This window comes from Loxodonta africana, chromosome 16, assembly GCF_030014295.1.
Source record: "Loxodonta africana isolate mLoxAfr1 chromosome 16, mLoxAfr1.hap2, whole genome shotgun sequence".
In the NCBI taxonomy this organism is placed as follows: Eukaryota; Metazoa; Chordata; class Mammalia; order Proboscidea; family Elephantidae; genus Loxodonta; species Loxodonta africana.
In genome coordinates this window covers 73824100-73844120 of record NC_087357.1, presented here as the reverse complement: position 1 = coordinate 73844120, position 20021 = coordinate 73824100, and the positions used below count along the sequence as shown (strand labels likewise).

At 39.3% G+C, this 20021-nt stretch overlaps 2 protein-coding genes across 6 annotated transcripts in view; both read right to left on the bottom strand.

Annotated features, from left to right (window-relative positions):
* The window catches only part of LOC135227856 (leucine-rich melanocyte differentiation-associated protein-like), a 464639-nt gene that overhangs the window by 326642 nt on the left and 117976 nt on the right, over window positions 1-20021 (bottom strand). The window contains exon 4 of one of the 4 annotated variants that reach the window (XM_064269080.1): window positions 1-20021. This exon is cut by the window's left edge and continues 13716 nt beyond it. The exons of the other annotated variants lie outside the window; for them this stretch is intronic. Within the exon in view, the coding sequence (XP_064125150.1) occupies window positions 19973-20021 (49 nt within the window). The 3' untranslated portion in view covers window positions 1-19972. 4 annotated transcript variants of the gene reach the window in all.
* The window catches only part of LRMDA (leucine rich melanocyte differentiation associated), a 1290642-nt gene that overhangs the window by 1163561 nt on the left and 107060 nt on the right, over window positions 1-20021 (bottom strand). The gene's annotated exons all lie outside the window — the stretch shown is intronic.

The following is a 20021-nucleotide window of genomic DNA, read 5'->3' as shown; positions in this document are numbered from 1 at the left end:
TTCTCCCTTCCACCCAATCCCGTATGCCACCTCTCCCATGTCCTGCAGGCCCCTGTCACACCACCAAAGCCAGAAAGCCACCAGTGTACTCGACCACAGCCATCCTGGGTCCACCCTGCCCCCACACGCCAGCTCCCCACCACAATGCCTTTTTTTTTTTCTTTTCTTTCTCCCTCCTACCTAGACCAGTTAGCCACCTCCCCTCCCTTCCCACCAGCACCAGGTCTGCTTCAACCCCACTTGCTGGCCTCCTCCATGTCACCATTTTTTTCCTTTCTTACTTTTCTTTACCTCCCAACTAGCACTATACATCACCATCCCCCCTTTCTATCAGCCCCCACAAACAGAGTGCCACTGGCCCACTAGCCCACTGCTGCCCTGGGTCCACCCAAACCCCACCAACCAGCCCCCAAAGTACCATCAATTTCTTTTCCTTTTTCTTTTTTTCTTTCCTTTATCCCATCCACTTAACCCTGTACACCACCTACTCTCCTTCCCATCAGGCCACAGGTCAGCAACACCTCCACACATTAGCTCCCAGCATGTTGCCATTTTTTTTTCTTCTTCCTTTTTCCTTTCTTTCTCCCTCCCACCTAGCCGCATATGCCACATGCCCCATTCCCATAGGCCCCCACTGCACCACCGTGGCTAGAGCACCCCCAATAGGTCTACTGTCACACCAGGCCTGTACCACCCCTCCTTCTACCACTCAATCAGCTGTTGAACAATGGGAATTGAGCCTATACCACGCCCCATTCGACACCCCCACCCATCTGGCAAGCGGCTGTGAGTGCTCCACACTACTTGACTAATAACAGCAGGCAGTGCCCACCCAGTCTGCCCTCACCAAACCAGTATACAGTGAAGCGGGCTCACCCCAACTGCTGCTGCCCTGCCCACCCCAACAAGGTAGTGAGAGCAATCATGCCCACAGACAAGCAAGCAGCAAAGTACACCTTGCCTACCTGCCCTAACATACCAAAACAAAACAAAGAAGCAGGATGAAACAAAACAACATGCAATAAAGAAAGAAGATAGTATCTTAATGTCTCAGCGACAGTAGACAACATTAAAACATACAAAAAAGCAGGACAGGATGGCTCCAGCAAGTGACCAAAATAATGCATCAGGTGACCTTCTGGTACAAGAAAAGGCAGTAGAACTATCTGATATGGAATTCAAAAGACAAATATTTAGAGCTCTCCAAGAGATTAGGAAAGAGATCAATGAAAACAAGGAAAAAACAGACAAACTCATGGAAAACACAGACTAAGCCAAAGAAAATATAGCCCAAATCAAGAAAAACACAGACAAAGCAATAGAATAATTCAGGAAAATAATACAAGAAAAAAAACACCAAAATAAATGAACAATTAGAAATCACAAAAAAAGCAACTAGAAATCCAAAAGATTAAAAAACAAAAATTCAGAAACAGACAACTCAATAGAAAGTTTTGAAGCAAATTTGAAACTATGGAAGACAGAATCAGTGAGACTGAAGACAAATCCATGGATACCACCTTGAGAAAAAAACAGAAAAGAATGAAGAAAACTTAAAAATTATGTGGGACACAATCAAAAGCAAAAATTTGCACATGATCAGAGTTCCAGAGTAGGGGGAGAAAATTTAAAAAACAAAAAAACACAGAGAAGACTATTGAAGATTTGTAGGCAGAAAGCTTCCCAAATATCATGAAAGACAAAAAGCTGACGATTCAAGAAGCTCAAAGAATTCCAGGTAAGACAGACCCCAGAAGAAAATCATGAAGACCTATCATAATCACACTTGCCAAAACCAAAGACAAAGAAAGAATACTGAAAGCACCTGAAGAAAAATGAAAAAGTCACTTAAGGGAAAACAATAAGACTAAGCTATAATTGCTCGGCAGAAACTATGCAGGCAAGAAGGCAATGGGATGACATATACAAAACCTTGAAAGAAAAAAACTGCCAACAAAGAATAATATATCCTGCAAAACTCTCTCTCAAATACAATGACAAAAATAGCACATTTCCAGAATAAACAGAAATTAAGAGAATTCATAAAAACAAAACAAATATACAAGAAATATTAAAGGGAGTACTTTAGTTAGTGAACCAACAACTGGAGTCTAGGACACAGGAACACATCAGCCAGATACCAACCTAGGTAAAGAACTCTCAGCAATAAAAGAAAGCTAAAAGACTTAAAGTAGGCATACAGAGATGTGAATCTGTAAATGAGGACAATATCAAATCAATAAAAAGGGAAATAAACAGTATAGGTACAGAACTTTCAAATAAAGAGGAAGTCAAGGCCATATCAAGTAATAAATACTGGCTCAAACTTAGGAAGATAAGGGTAAATTTCAATCTTGCTACAAAGAAAGTTATCAGAATAAAAAAGAGAACATACAGACTCAGTAAACACAAAACCTATAATAACAAAAGAAATTAAAAGAAAATCCACAAACAAAAGGAACTCAAAACAGGAAATTAAGAGGAACAAAGAATATGTCAGCACTACAAAAAGAAAATATATGACAGCAATAAACTCGTACCTATCAATAATCACACTGAATGTAAATGGCTTAAAAGCACACGTAAAGAGACAGGATGGTAGAATGGATTAAAAACCACGGGCCATTTATATGCTGTCTACAAGAGATGTACCTTAGATACAAAAACATAAATATGTTAAAATTCAAAGGACAGAAAAAATACATCAAGCAAATAGTAACCAAAAAGGGAAAGAATAGCAATACTAATCTCATATAAAATAGATTTTAAGGCAAAATCAACAATAAAAGACAGGGAACAACATTACATAATGATTAAAGGTACGATCCACCAAGAAGACATAACCTGAATAAGTATCTATGCACCCAACAACAGGGCCCCAAAATACATAAAATAAACTCTAACAGCATTTAGAACAGAAATAGGTATTTTCACAATAATAGTAGGAGACATCAACGTACCACTCTCAGAAAAGAACAGAACATCTGGAAAGAAACTCAACAAAGATACAGAAGATCTAAAGGCTACAATCAACCAACTTGACCTCATAGACACATATAGAACACTGCACCCAACAGCAGCAAAGAATATATTCTTTTCCAACACACATGGAATATTCTTCAGAACAGACCACATTTTAGGCCACAAAGCAACCCTCAATAAAATCTAAAACATCAAAATAATACAAAGCATTCTCTCTGATCACAACACCAGAAAAGTAGAAATCAATAACAGGAAGAGCAAGTGAAAAAAATCAAATACAAGAAAACGAGTAACACCTTGCTTAAAAACAACTGAATAGAAGATATCAGAGACGGAATAAAAAAAAAAAAACTCCTAGAATCAAATGAGAAGGAAAATACATCATCCCAAAACATTGGGGACACAGCAAAGGCAGTGCTCAGAGGTCAATTTAAAATAACAAACACACAAATCAAAAAAGAAGAAACGATCCAAAATCAAAACGTTAGCCCTTCAACCCAAACAAATAGAAAGAGAACAGCAAAAGAAGCCCAAAGCCACCAGAAGAAAGGACATAACCAAGATTACAGCAGAAATAAATAGACAACAGAAAAATAGAGAAAATCAAGACCAAAAGTTGGTACTTTGAGACCAATAAACTCGACAAACCAGTGGCCAAACTTGAAGAAAAAAAAAAAAAAAACAGGAGAGGAAGCAAATACTAACACAAGAAATGAAATAGGGGACATTACAACAGACCCAACTGAAATTAAAAGGATCATAACAAAGTACTATGAAAAACTGTAGTCAAATCTGAGAACCTAGAGAAAATGGACAAGTTTCTAGAAACACACTGCCTACCTAAACTAACACAAACTAAAGTAAAAAATCTGAACAGATTGATAACAAGACAAGAAATCGAAGAGGTAATAAAAAAAAACTCCCAAGAAAAAAAATGCCCTGGCCCAGACAGAGTCACTGGAGAATTCTACCAAACATTCAGAGAAGCACTCACACCAGTACTACCCAAACTATATCAGGGCATAGAAAAGGAAGGAATACTCCTGAATTCAATCTATGAATACAGCATAACCCTAATATCAAAGCCAGGCAAAGACACCACAAAAAAAGAAAATTTACAGACCAATCATTTCTCATAAACATAGATGCAAAAATTCTCAACAAAATTCTGGCCAATAGAATTCAGCATTATATCAAAAAATATACCAAAAACAAGTGAGAATACCAAGTATGCAAGAATGGTTCAACATTAGAAAATCAATCAACATAATCCACCAAATTATGTTGAACAAAAGAATCACTTGGTTATCTCAATCACTGCAGATAAAAGCATTTCATAAACTCCAACACCCACTCCTGATAGGAAAAAAAAAAAAAACTCTCAATGAAATAGAAATAGAAGGGAAATTTCTCAACATAATAAAGGACATTGATACAAAACAAACAGCCAACATCATTCCCAAAGGAGAGAGGCTGAAAATACTCCCCCTGAGAATGGGAATAAGACAAGAATGCCCTTTATCACCACACTTATTTAACACTATGCTGGAAGTCCTTGCTAGAGCAATGTGGCAAGAGAAAGAAAAAAAGGGGTTTCAAATTCGAAAGGAAGAAATAAAATTATTCCTATTTGCAGATGATATGATCCTATACGTACAGAACCCCAAAGATTTTACAAGAAAACTATTAGAACTAATAGATTCAGCAGAGCAGCAGGATACAGGATCAACAAACAAAAAACCATTTGGATTCCTATGCACCAACAAAGAGAACTTTCAAAAGGAAATCAGGAAAAAATACCATTTATAACTGTTGTTGTAAAAATACTTAGGAATACATCTAATCAGGGACATAAAAAAACTTATACAAAGAAGACTGCAAAACACTATTGCAAGAAACCAAAGAGACCTATATAAATAGAGAAACATACCAGGCTCATGGATATGAAGACTCAACATTGTGAAAACGTCAATTCCACCCAAAGCAATCTACATATACAATGCAATTCCAATTCAAATACCAACAACATTCTTTAACGAGATGGAAAAACCAATCACCAAATTTATATGTAAAAGAAAGATACCCTAGGTAAGCAAAGCATTATTGAAGAAAAGAACATAGCAGGAGGCCTCACACTACCTATCTCAGAACCTACTATACAGCCACAGTAGACAAAACAACCTGGTACTGGTACAACACGGACACACAGACCAATGGAACAGAATCAAGAATCCAGGTGTTAATCTATCCACCTATGGTCCATTAAATGAGGAAAGACAGTTTTTAACAAATGGTGCTGGCAAAACTGTATGTCCATCTGTAAAAAAAATGAAACAGGACCCATACCTCACGCCATACACAAAAACTAACTCAAAATAGATCAAAGATGTAAATATAAAACCTAAAATGATGAAAATCATGGAAGAAAAAATTGAGACAACACTAGAGGTCCTAATACATGGCATAAAGAAAAAACAAAGCATAACTAAAAATGCAAAAACACCAGAAGATAAACTACTTAACAAAAGACTTCAGCAAAAGAGTGAAAACAGAACCTACAGACTGGGAAAAAATTTTTGGTTACAACATATCTGACAAGGGTCTAATCTCTAAAATCTATAAAATACTTCAACAACAAAAAGACAAATAATCCAACTAAAAAAATGGACAAAGGATACAAAAAGACACTTCTCCAAAGAAGATATTCAGGCAGCTAACAGACATGAGAAATGCTCATGATCACTGGCCATTAGAGAAATCCAAATCAGAACTACAATGAGATACCATTTCACCCCAACATTACTGGCACAAATCAAAACAACACAAAATAACAAGTGTTGGAGAGGTTGTGGGGAGATTGGAACTCTTACACACTGCTGGTAGGAATGTAAAAAAAAAGGGTCATATGGTACAACCACTATGGAAAGCGATATGGTATCTCCTTAAAAAGCTAAAAATAGAAATATCACATGATCCAGCAATCCCACTCCTAGGAATATATCCTGCAGAAATGAGAGCTGTTACATGAAAAGACATATGAACACCCATTCTCATTGCAGCATTGTTGACAAGAGCAAAAAGATGGAAACAACTTAAGTGTCCATCAACAGATGAATGGATAAACAAATTATGGTACAGACACACAATGGAGTACTAGGCAACAATAAAGAACAATGATGAACCCACAAAACACCTCCAACATCAATGAATGTGGAGGGCATTATGGTGAGTAAAATAAGTCAATCACAAAAGGACAAATACTGTATAAGACCACTATTATAAAAACTCAAGAAAAGGTTTACACACAGAAAAAAACAATCTTTGATGGTTAAGAGGGAGGGGTGGGTTGGGGAAGGGAAACCACTAAATAGATAGTAAACAAGAGTTAACTTTGGTAAAGGAAAAGACAACACACAATATAGGCGAGGTCAGCACAGCTTGATCAAGGCAAAGTCATATGAAGCTTCCTAGACACATCCAAATATCTAAAGGGAATGAGTTGCTAGGGCTGAGAGCTGGGGGCCACAGTCTTGGGGGACATCTAGGTCAACCAGCATAACATAGCTCATGAAGAAAATGCTCTACATCCCACTTTGGTGAGTGCACATGGGGTCTTAAAAGCTTGTGAGCAGCATCTAAGATACTCCACTGGTCCCACCTCATCTGGAACAAGGGAGAATGAAGAAAACCAAAGACACAAGGCAAAGATTAGTTCAAAGGACTAATGGACCACAACTACCACACCCTCCACTAGACTGAGTCCAGCACAATTAGATGGTGCCTGGCTACCACCACCAATTGCTCTAACAGGGATCACAATAGAGGATCCTAGACAGACTCAACGGCACTGGGTAGACAGAACTAGAGAAACCGAAAAACAAAATTCAAACTCACAGAGGCGTGGGCCAAGATGGCGGAATAGCCAGGTGCTTCCGGCAATCCCTCTTACAAAAAAGACCCGAAAAAACAAGTGAAACGGTTATATTTATAACAAGCTAGGAGCCCTGCACATCAAAGGCAAAGTTCAAAACAGGACTGAGTGGCAGGGGGCGGGAGAGACAATTCAGAAACGGAGAGGATTTACCAGACCTGAATCACCAGTATCCCGCAGACACAATTCCCAGGAGTGAGTGCGGGGACTGGTGGTAGCGTTCGGCTACAGGTTCCACAGGGAGAAAAAGCCAGCCACACAGCCTACTCACACCTCCGAACCAGAGAAGCACAGGACTCTCGGCAAAAGCTAAGCACTTGAATATATTTTACCGCATCCCCCGTCTCCAAGCTGGCTTCAGTGGCTATTCATCTCCCTGGGCCTGAGATAGGTCTTGCTGAGCGCTCTGAGCCACTCTCCCAGCCACAGAGATAGAATAAATCCACAATTTGGGGAAAAGAAAATTAGCCAGTGCCACTAACCGGGGGAGCTCAAGACAGAAGCAGCTCCTGTCCAGGCATAAACAGTCCATGGACTTTGAATACCTTTCCACCCTGCATGGACCTGTGTGGGCCTATTTCAGGACAATATGCCCTTGTTGGCAGACTGCAACTGTTCCAGCTATGTGGTAGAGAGGTGGGTGTTTGATATTTGACAGCACTTTGCCTATTAAACAGGGTCCTCACCTACCCATATCAGGGGCCTAAGGACTGGTAGCTCCACTCAGGTCACCCAGCCACCTGCAACAGGGGTCCAAGGATAACTGGTACCTCCCAGTCCTTACAACCAAAAACACTGGGTACCCATGGTCTGTCTGCAGAACCCACCCACCTCTAACCTCTAGGGAACAGGAACATCTTTCCTCACAGGCACTTGGAGGACGCTGCTTAGCACCCTGCCTTGTTCAGAGCATGACCCCCTGCTGCAACCTGATACTGGTACCTACACCAATTACTCCTGACCCTCTAAGACTGCAGGACAGAGCCTGAACCACACACTTGATGATCAGCTACCTGGACATCTGAGCTGAATTCATACAAGAAAAGTGAATGGACTCCTAGGCTGATATAGCTGATAACAGCTCTAGCCATCTGCTGATAGGACATCAGAGCTTCTAGGGTGAAGATAATCAAGCTAGCTCACTCAAGCAACCTACTTAGACATATCAAAACAAAACAAAGCAAGAAGCTAGGATACAGTAAGCAAACATAAAACAAACTAATACAATAACTTACAGATGGCTCAGAGACAATGGTCAATATCAAATCACATAAAGAAGCAGACCATGATCATCTCAACAAGCTCTCAAAACAAAGAACCAAGGGATCCTCTGGATGAAGGTGCATTCCTGGAATTACCAGATGCAGAATACAAAAGATTAACATACAGAACTCTTCAAGACATCAGGAACGAGATTAGGAAGGAAATCAGGCAATACACAGAACAAGCCAAAAAACTCACAGATAAAACAGAAGAAGAAATCAAAAGGGTTATTCAAGAACATAATGACAAATTTAAAAAGCTGCAAGAATCTACAGAGAGACAGCAATCAGAAATTCGGAACATTAACAATAAAACTACACAATTAGACAACTCAATAGAAAGTCAGAGGACCAGAATGGAGCAAGTGGAAGGCAGAATTGGTGAGACTGAAGATAAAGTACTTGGCACCAATATATTTGAAGAAAAATCAGATAAAAGAATTTTAAAAATGAAGAAACCTTAAGAATCATGTAGGACTCTTATTAAGAGGAATAACCTATGAGTGATTGGAGTACCAGAACAGAGGGGAAGAACAGAAAATACAGAGAGAATTGTTGAAAATTTGTTGGCAGAAAACCTTCCCTGATCTCGTGAAAGATGAGAAGATACCTACCCAAGATGCTCACTGAACTCCACATAACGTAGATTCTAAAAGAAAGTCACCAAGATTTAATACAATCAAACTTACCAAAACCAAAGATAATGATAATTTTAATACCAGCTAGGGATAAAAGAAAAGTCACCTGCAAAGGAGAGTCAATAAGAACAAGCTCCAACTACTCGGCAGAAACCATGCAGGCAAGAAACCAATGGGATGACTTATATAAAGCATTGAAGGAAAAAACTGCCAGCCAAGAATCATATATCCAGCAAAACTGTCTCTCATATACGAAGGTGAAATTAGTACATTTCCAGATAAACAGAAGTTTAGGGAATTCATAAAAACCAAACCAAAACTAAAAGAAATATTAAAGTGAGTTCTTTGGATAGAAGATCAATAATATCAGGCATCAACCCAAGACTAAAACACCGGGCAGGGCAATCAGATGTCAACCCAGATAGGGAAATCACAAAACTAAACCAAATAAAAAAAACACTCAAAACGGGAACAGCGAAGTTACTACGTAGAAGAAGACAACGCTAAAACAATAAAAAGGAACTAAGAAATGTAGTCATAGATCTTTCATATGGAGAGGAAGATGAGGCAATATAAAGAAATAAAAGTTAGGTTTAAACATAGAAAAATAGGGATAAATATTAAGGTAACCACAAAGGAGACTAACAATCCCGCTCATCAAAATAAAATCAAGAAAAAATAGAGACTCAGCAAAAACAAAATCAACAAAAACGAAAAAGAGGAAAAGACAATATATAAACTACTCAGCACAAAAAAAATTCAGTGGGAAAAAGAAACTGTCAATAACACACGAAAAAAGACATCAAAATGATGGCACTTAACTCATACCTATCCACAATTACGCTGCATGTAAATGGACTAAATGCACCAATAAAGAGACAGAGAGTGGCAATATGGATTAAAGAAAAAAAAATGCGATTCGTCTACATGCTGCCTACAAGAGACACACCTTAGATTTAGAGACACAAACAAACTAAAACTAAAAGGATGAAAAAATACATATATCAAGGAAACAATGATCAAAAAAGAGCAGGAATGGCAATATTAACTTCTGACAAAATAGACTTTAAAGTTAAATCCATCAGAAAGGATAAGGAAGGACACTATATAATGATTAAAGGGACAATATACCACAAGAATATGACCATACTAAATATTTGTGCACCCAGTGACAGGGCTGCAAGATACATAAAACCAACTCTAACAGCACTGAAAAGTGAGACAGACAACTCCACAATAATAGTAGGAGACTGCAACATACCACTTTTGGTGAAGGACAGAACATCCAGAAAAAAGCTCAATAAAGGCACGGAAGATCTAAATGCCACAATCGACCAACTTGACTTCATAGGCATATACAGAACGCTCTACCCAACAGCAGCCTAGTATACTTTCTTTTCCAAAGCACATGGAACAATCTGTACCAAAAAAAAAAAAAAAATCTGTACAATAGACCACATATTAGGTCATAAAGCCTTAGCAGAATCTAAAACATCAAAATACTACAAAGCATCTTCTTTAACCATAAGGCTATAAAAGTAGAAATCAATAACAGAAAAAGCAGAGAAAAGAAATCGAACACTTGGAAACTGAACAATACCCTGCACAAAAAAGACTAGGTTACAGAACACATTAAGGATGGAATAAAGAAATTCCTAGAATGCAATGAGAATGAAAATACTTCCTATCAGAACCTTTGGGACACAGCAAAAGCAGTGCTCAGAGGCCAATTTAAATCAATAAATGCATACATCCAAAAAGAAGAAAGGGCCAAAATCAAAGAATTATCCCTAAAACTTGAAAAAATAGAAAGAGAGTAACAAAACAAACCCTAAGGCACCAGAAGAAAACAAATAATAAAAATTAGAGCAGAATTAAATGACATAGAAAACAGAAAAACAATTGAAAGAGTTAACAAGACCAAAAGCTGGTTCTCTGAAAAATTAACAAAATTGATAAACCACTCACCAAAATGACAAAGGAAAAACAGGAGAGGAAGCAAATAACCCAAATAAGAAATGAGATGGGTAATTTTACAATAGACCCAACTGAAATTAAAAGAATCATATCAGATTACTATGAGAAATTGTACTCTTACAAATCTGAAAACCTAGAAGAAATGGATGAATCCCTACAAACACACTACCCACCTAAACTAACACAAACAGAGGTAGAACAACTAAATAAACCCATAACAAAAGAAGAGATTGAAAAGGTAATCAAAAAACTCCCAACAAAAAAAAAAAAAACCCTGGCCCAGATAGCTTCACTGCAGAGTTCTACCAAACTTTCAGAGATTTAACACCACTACTACTAAAGGTATTTCAGAGCGTAGAAAAGGACAGAATACTCTCAAACTCATTCTATGCAGCCAGCATGTCCCTGACACCAAAACCAAGTAAAGACACCACAAAAAAAGAAAATTACAGACCTATATCCCTCATGAACATAGATGCAAAAATCCTCAACAAAATTCTAGCCAGTAAAATTCAACAACATATCAAAAAAATAATTCACCATGACCAAGTGGGATTCATACCAGGTATGCAGGGATGGTTAGACATAGAAAGACAATTAATGTAATACATCATATAGATAAAACAAAAGACAGAACTACATGATCTTATCAACTGATGCAGAAAAAGCATTTTATGAAGTTCAACACCCATTCATAATAAAAACCCTGAGCAAAACAGGAATAGAAGGAAAATTCCTCAGCATAATAAAGGGCATTTATAGAAAGCCAATAGCCAACATCATCCTAAATGGAGAGAATCTGAAAGCATTCCCCCTGTAATCGGGAACCAGACAAGGATGTCCTCTTTCGCCACTCTTATTCAACATTGTGCTGGAGGTTCTAGCCAGAGCAATTAAGGTAGATAAAGAAATAAAGGGCATCCAGACTGATAAGGAAGATGTAAAAGTATCTCTATTTGCAGATGACATGGTCTTATACACAGAAAACCCTAAGGAATCCTCAAGAAAACTACTGAAACTAATAGAAGAGTTCAGTAGAGTATCAGGATACAAGATAAACATACAAAAACCAGTTGGATTCCTCTACACCAACAAAAAAGAATATTGAAGAGGATATCACCAAATAATACCATTTACAGTAGTCCCCAAGAAGATAAAATACTTAGGGATAAATTTTACCAGAGATGTAAAAGACCTATACAAAGAAAACTACAAGACACTACTGCAAGAAACCAAAAGAGACATACATAAGTGGAAAAACATACCTTGCTCATGGGCAGGAAGACTTAACATTGTAAAAATGTTTATTCTACCAAAAGCCATCTATAGATACAACGCAATTCCAATCCAAATTCCAACAACATTTTTTAATGAGATGGAGAAACAAATCACCAACTTCGTACAGAAGGGAAAGAGGCTCCAGATAAGTAAAGCCTTACTGAAAAAGATCAAAGTAGGAGGCCTCACTCTACCTGATTTTAGAACATATTATACCACCACATCCGTCAAAACAGTCTGGTACTGGTACAACAACAGATACATAGACCAATGGAACAGAATTGAGAATCCACACATAAATCCATCCACATATGAGCAGCTGATAGTTGACAAAGGCCCAAAGTCTGTTATATTGGGGAAAAGACAGTCTCTTAAACAAATGGTGCTGTCACAAGTGGATATCCATCTGCAAAAAAATGAAACAAGACCCATACCTCACTCCATGCACAAAAACGAACTCAAAATGGATCGAGGACCTAAATATAAAATATAAAACTACAAAGATCATGGAAGAAAAAATAGGGACAAGGCTAGGAGCCTTAATACATAGCAGAAACAGTGTACAAAACATTACTAACAATGCAGAAGAGAAACTAGATAACCAGGAGCTCCTAAAAATCAAACACCTATGCTCATCCAAAGACTTCACCAAAAGAGTAAAAAGATTACCTACAGACTGGGAAAAAGTTCTTACCTATGACATTTCCAATCAGCGTCTGATCTCTAAAATCTACACGATACTGCAAAAACTCAACTACAAAAAGACAAATAATCCAATTAAAAAATGGGCAAAGGATTCAAACAGGCACTTCACTAAAGAAGGCATTCAGGTAGCTAACAGACACATGAGGAAATGCTCACGATCATTAGCCATTAGGGAAATGCAAATCAAAACTACGATAAGATTCCATCTTAAGCCAACAAGGCTGGTATTAATCCAGAAGACACAAAATAATAAATGTTGGAGAGGTTGTGGAGAGACTGGAATACTTATACGCTACTGGTGGGAATGTAAAATGGTACAACCACTTTGGAAATCAATTTGGCACTTCCTTAAAAAGCTAGAAATAGGACTACAATATGATCCAGCAATCCCACTCCTTGGAATATATCCTAGAGAAATAAGAGCCTTTACACAAACAGATACGTGCATACTCATGTTCACCGCAGAAGTGTTTACAATAGCAAAAAGATGGAAGCAACCAAGGTGCCCATCAAAGGATGAATGGATAAATAAATTATGGTATAGTCACACAAAGGAATACTATGCATCAATAAAGAACAATGACAAAACCATGAAACATTTCATAACATGGAGGAATCTTGAAGTCATTATGCTGAGTGAAATTAGTCAGTTGCAAAATGACAAAGATTGTATGAGACCACTATTATAAGAACTCAAGAAATAGTTTAAACAGGGAAGAAAATATTCTTTGATGGTTACGAGAGTGGGGAGGGAGGGAGAGAGGGAGACAGGTTTTCACTAATAATATAGTAGATAAGAACTAATTTAGGTGAAGGGAAAGAGAACACACAATACAGGAGAGGTCAGCACAACTGGACTAAACCAAAAGCAAAGAAGTTTCCTGAATAAACTGAATGCTACAAAGGCCAGCGTAGCAGGGGTGGGGGTTTGAGGACCACGGTTTTAGGGGACATCTAAGTCAACTGGCATAATAAAATCTATTAAGAAAACATTCCGCATCCCACTTTGGAGAGTGGCGTCTGGGGTCTTAAACGCTAGCAGCGGCAATCCAAGGTATATCAATTGGTCTCAACCCATCTGGAACAAAGGAAAATAAAGAACACCAAAGACACAAGGTAATTATGAGCCCAGGAGACAGAAAGGGCCACATAAACCAGAGACCAGCCTGAGACCAGAAGAACTAAATGGTGCCTGGCTATAACCAACGACTGCCCTGACAGGGAACACAACAGAGAACCCCTGAGGGAGCAGGGAGCAATGGGATGCAGACCTCAAATTCCTGTAAAAAGACCAGACTTAATGGTCTGACTGAGACTGAAGGATGCTGGAGGTCATGGTCCCCAGACCTTCTGTTAGCCCAAGACAGGAACCATTCCCAAAGCCAACACTTCAGGCAGGGACTGGACTGGACTATGGGATAGAAAAAGACAGTGGTGAAGAGTGAGCTTCTTGGATCAAGTAGACGCATGAGACTATGCGGGCATCTCCTGTCTGCAGGGGAGATGAGAAGGCAGAGGAGGTCTGAAGCTGGCCAAACGGAGACGAAGAGAGAGCGGAGGGAAGGAGTGTGCTGTCTTATTAGGGGGAGAGCATCTAGGAGGAGTATATAGCAAGGTGTATATAAATTGTTGTATACAGACTGACTTGATTTGTAAACTTTCACTTAAAGCACAAAGAAAATTAAAAAAAAAAAAATTCAAACTCACAAAAAAAGACCAGACTTACTGGTCTGCCAGACACGAGAAACTCCGAGAGTACAGCCCCCAGACACCTTTTTAACTCAGTACTGAAGTCACTCCTGAGGTTTACCCTTCAGCCAAAAATTAGACAGGGTCATAAAACTAACAATAATACACGTAGTTCGACCATGTATACAAGACTAAATGGGCACACCAGCCCAGAGGCAAGGACAAGAAGGCCAGAGGGGTCAGGAAAGCTGGAAGAATAGAAATGGGGAACCCAAGGTCAAGAAGAGGAATGTGTTGATATATTATGGGGTTGGCAACCAATGTCACAAAACAATGTGTATTGTTTAATGAGACGCTGCTTTGCTCTGTAAACCTTCATCTAAAGCACAATAAAAAAAATAATAAAAGCTTGCAGTCAGCCATCTGAGATACATCTACTGGCCCCGTCTCATGCAGAGCAAAGGAGAATGAAGAAAATCAAAAACACAAGGAAAATATTAGTCTAAAAGACTAATGGATCACATAAACCCAGTTTCTACTAGCCTGAGCCCAGAAGAACTAGGTGCTTCCCAGCTACCACCACCGACCATTCTGACAGGGATAACAACAGAGGGTTCTGGACAGAGTAGGAGGAAAATGTAGAACAAAATACAAATTCACAAAAAAAAGAAACGAACAGACTTACTGGTCTGACAGAGACTGGAGGAACCCTCAAGACTATGGTCCCCGGACTTCCTGCTAACCCAGAAGTGAAGCCACTCTGGAAGTGCACCTTTCAGCTAAAGATCAGAGAGGTCTATAAAACAAACATTAATGCACATGAGGAACGCGCTTCTTAGTTCAATCAAGTATACCAGACCAGGTGGGCACCGCTTGTCCAAAAACAAAGAAGAGAAGGCAGGAAGGAATAGGAAAACTGGAAGAATGGACACAGGGAACCTGGGGTGGAAAGAGGGAGAGTGGTGACACATTGCAGGAACTGCAACCAATGTCGCAAAACAATTTGAGTATAAATTTTTAAATGAGAAACTAATATGCACTACAAACTTTCACCTGAAGCACAATAAAATTAAAAAAACAAAATCTCACTGACTACTATATGCTTTTTGACATTTGTCAACCAAGTGCATTTCTTTTCTACTTATTATGTAACAAGTAGATCAATAAGGTGCACACTACAAACGTGGCCTGTGTTCTTCCTTGTATCAACAAACATGAAGTTGGTCTCTCTCAATAGACAGTGAGCCCCTTGATGGCAAGGACAAGATCTGATCTTTACATCCTGATGGTTCTTAGAACTACCACCCACCTATCCGTTTGTACTGTGGTGGTTTGCATGTTGCTATGATGCTGGAAGCTATGACACTGATATTTCAAATATCAACAATGTCACCCATGGTGGACAGGTTTCAGCAGCACTTCCAGACTAAGACAGACTAGGAAAAAAGGCCTGGAAATCTACTTCCAAAAATTAGCCAATGAAAACCCTATGGATCACAACAGAATACTGTCAAATACAATGCCCCCTAGGTTGGAAGGCACTCAAAATGGAATTAAGCATACCAATCATCATAAAGAAGGCACAGGACCAGGCAACGTTCTGTTCTGTTTTATATGGTACAGACTCCATTGTAGCTAATAACAATTTCTTAAAACTGGACTTCATACAGAATAAATGAGAACTTTTCAAACCTAAGTATATATCAGGAGCAGCCACTGAGCTCATTAAAAATGTATATTCTGAGTCCCACCCCAGGATTCTGAGCCACTGGGTCTAGGATAAGGCGTGGAGAACATGAACAGCGTTTCTTAAGCTGAAAGAAGTGAAGAAAAAAATTCAAGCCTCGTGTTGCAATACTAAAGGACTGTATGGGCAAAGTATTGAATGATGCAGCAGCCACGAAAGGGAGATGGAAGGAATACGTAAGTCACTGTACCAAAAATAACTGAACGACATTCAACCATTTCAGGAGGTAGCATATAATCAAGAACCGACAGTACTGAAGAAGTCCAAGCTGCACTGAAGGCACTGGCGAAAAACATGGCTGCAGGAGCTGATGAAATACCAATTAAGATGTTTCAACAAATGGATACAGCGCTGAAAACACTCACTTGTCTATGCCAAGAAATTTGGAAACAGCTATCTGGCCGACCAACTGGAAGAGATCAATATTTGTGCCCATTCCAAAAAAACGTGATCCAACAGAATGCAGAAATTATCAAACAATATCATTAATATCACACACAAGTGAACTTTTGCTGAAGATTATTCAAAAATGGCTGCAGCAGTATTTTGACAGGAAACTGCCAGAAATTCAAGTCAGATTGAGAAGAAGATGTGGAATGAGGGATGTCATTGCTGATGTCGGATGGATCCTGGCTGAAAGCAGAGAATACCAGAAACACGTTTACCTGTGTTTTACTGACTATGCAAAGGCATTGGACTGTGTAGATCACAACAAATTATGGATAACATAGCAAAGAATGGGAATTCTAGAACACTTGTGTTCATGTGGAACTTGTACACAGACCAAGAGGCTGTTGTTCAAACAGAATGAGGGGATGCTGCATGTTTAAAATCAGGAAAGGTGTGCGTCAGGGTTGTATCCTTTCACCGTACTTATTCAGTCTGTATGCTGAGCAACAGGATTATATGGAGAAGAACATGGCATCAGAATTGGAGGAAGACTCAATAAGTAGCTGACACAATCTTGCTTGCTGAAGGTGAAGAGGACTTAAAGCTCTTACTGATGAAGATCAAATACCACAGCCTTCAGTATGGATTACACCTCAGTATAAAGAAAACAAAAATCCTCACAAATGGACCAATAAGCAACATCATGATAAATGGAGAAAAGATTGAAGTTGTCAAGGATTTCATTTTACTTGGATCCACAATCAACACCCATGGAAGGAGCAGCAGTCAAGGAATCAAATGACATATTGCATTGGGCAAATCTCCTGCAAAAGACTTCTTTTAAGCGTTAAAAAGCAAAGATGTTACTTTGAGGACTAAGGTGTGCCTGACCCAAGCCATGTTGTTTTCAATTGCCTCATATGCATACGAAAGCTGGACAATGAATAAAGAAGACCAAAGAAGAATTGATGCCTTCGAATTATGGTGTTGGTGAAGAATACTGAATATACCATGGACTGCCAGAAGAATGAACAAGTCTGTCTTGGCAAAAGTACAGCCAGAGCGCTCCTTAGAAGTAAGGATGGCGAGACTTCATCTCACATACTTTGGATATGTTATCAGGAGGGACCAGTCCCTGGAGAAGGACATCATGTTTGGTAAGGTAAAAGGTCAGCAAAAAAGAAGACGACCCTTGATGAGATGCACTGACACCATGACTGCAGCAATGGGCTGAAAAATAGGAACGACTGTGAGGATGGCACAGTACCAGGCAGTGTTTCATTCTGTTGTACACAGGGTCACTATGAGTTGGAACTGATTCGACAGCACCTAATAACAACAACAACAAAATGACCCTGATGCAGGCTGTCAACCACACTGAGAATCACTGAAGAAGGCCCTCAAAAATTTTTTTGAAATGAATAGGAGTAGAGACTTAGCTAAAGGGATTTTTCATGCCGCTATCAGCCTTTTCCCTAAAATTTTTATTATGTATCAGCCTTTTCCTTACTATGGACACCTGAGCACATGTCTTGAATTGTCAGATCCAGCTCCTGGAAAGCAGAGCCTGACTCTAGCTAACTGGCCTTTCTCAACAACAGCAAGAGTACCCTCTCCAAGCCTTTTCCTCTGGCCTCAATATGCCAACATCCTGGTTCAAAAATCACATCTGAGGACTGAGAGCTTCAGAAAATCAAAGACAATAAGCCCTGGACAAAAATTCTAGTATTCAGCCCAGAAAAAAAATATATATATAGCCGCTGAGGCTCTGAAACTATTATGGAATCAGGCAGCCAGGAATGTCTTTGTCACTTTCCTCAGGGTCTGGCTCAAAGGTCAAGTTTCTAGCAAGAACTCAGAGAAATATAAGACATTAAAGATAATAATGAAGACAGTGACTGGGGCAAATGGCAGCTCCCAAGAGGTCATCAGAGGGGCTGATTATCCAATAGGCAAGGTAAGCACAGTACTTACCTTGCTTACCAGGTCACCTGTAGTAAACAATTTCACATTTTTTCACCATGTCAAAGATTTTGCTTCTAGGTATGGCTGGCATCTGTCTCTCTCCCAACCCCACAGCACCTTCCTACAGAATCAAAGCCTCTTTTCAAATTTATAATCCCCGACAGGGGCAGATGACTCAGTAAACAACGTAAGCACAGGCTTGCTTGTGCTTATTTACTAATCTGTAGCGAACAATTTCACGTTTTTTTTTTTTGCCAAAGCAAAGACGTGGTGAAAACCTACGTGAAATTGTTCACTACAGACTAGTAAGTAAGTACAAGTAAGCCCATGATACCTTTCTTGCTGTGTAATCCACCCCTGAATTTACCTTTAAATTTTTTTTTAAAGCACTGCCTTGTGCTGTTCGGTGTCTTGTTCTTTCCTGAGTCCAAGTCCTGTTGGCCCATCTAGACTGTAAGCTCCCTGAGGACAGAGAATATGTGTCCTACTTCTCTTGGATCTACTTTTAAGTTGGGCACATGCTAAGCACTTAAAAGACTCTATACCTCAGAATGATAAACCCAGAACAAGGCAATGTAATATAGTGAAGAGTGCTGGCTTTAAAGCCAGAGAGAACCAAGTTCGAACATCAGCCTCTCCATTTATTCTGGGGCTACTCAACTCCCACTGCAGAGCAAAGTAGGGTGGGTGCTTGGAGACAGGGAGAATCTGGCTGTCAAGACCCTCAGGTTCACACATACCCCACCCTACCCCCTTTGCAGACCCTTTCTAAGACTACACTTACCACAAATCTATGAAAGGAGAAAGGAAACTTCAGTTTCTCTCACACCATTCCCAATGCCCAGTTGTCCTTCCCCCCCCGGCCCCCCGCCTTGGAGAGAGAACTCTTTGTCCTTCAGGACTAAACTCCACTGTCCATCAAGGTTTCTCTGACTCCCTGTGTGTGTTATTTGTCCCCACTTGTTGCACCCACAGTTGCACCAACTCAATAATCAACTGACACAACCTTGCTTGCCAGAAATGAAGATGACTTGAAGCACTTGCTGATCAAATACCACAGCCTTCAGTATAGATTATGCCTGAATGTGAAGAAAACAAAAATCCTCACAACTAGACCAATAAACAACGTCATGATAAATGGCAAACACACTTGGCTGCTAAGTGAAAGGTTGAAGGTTCAAGTTCACCCAGAGATGCCTCAGAATATAGGCCTGGTGATCTGCTTCCAAAAAGTCACAGCCATGAAAACCCTATGGAGCGCAGTTCTACTCTAACACACATGGGGTCACTATGAGTTATAAACAATTCAAAACAACTGGTTTTGATTGTACCCACAGGTCCCTGAACCACTTCTACCACAGCACTTATCATACTATATTATACCCACCTGCTGACTTGTCTATTTACTTCACTGGTAAGCACCATGAGGGCAGGGCTCACAGGTATCCTGTCCTCCA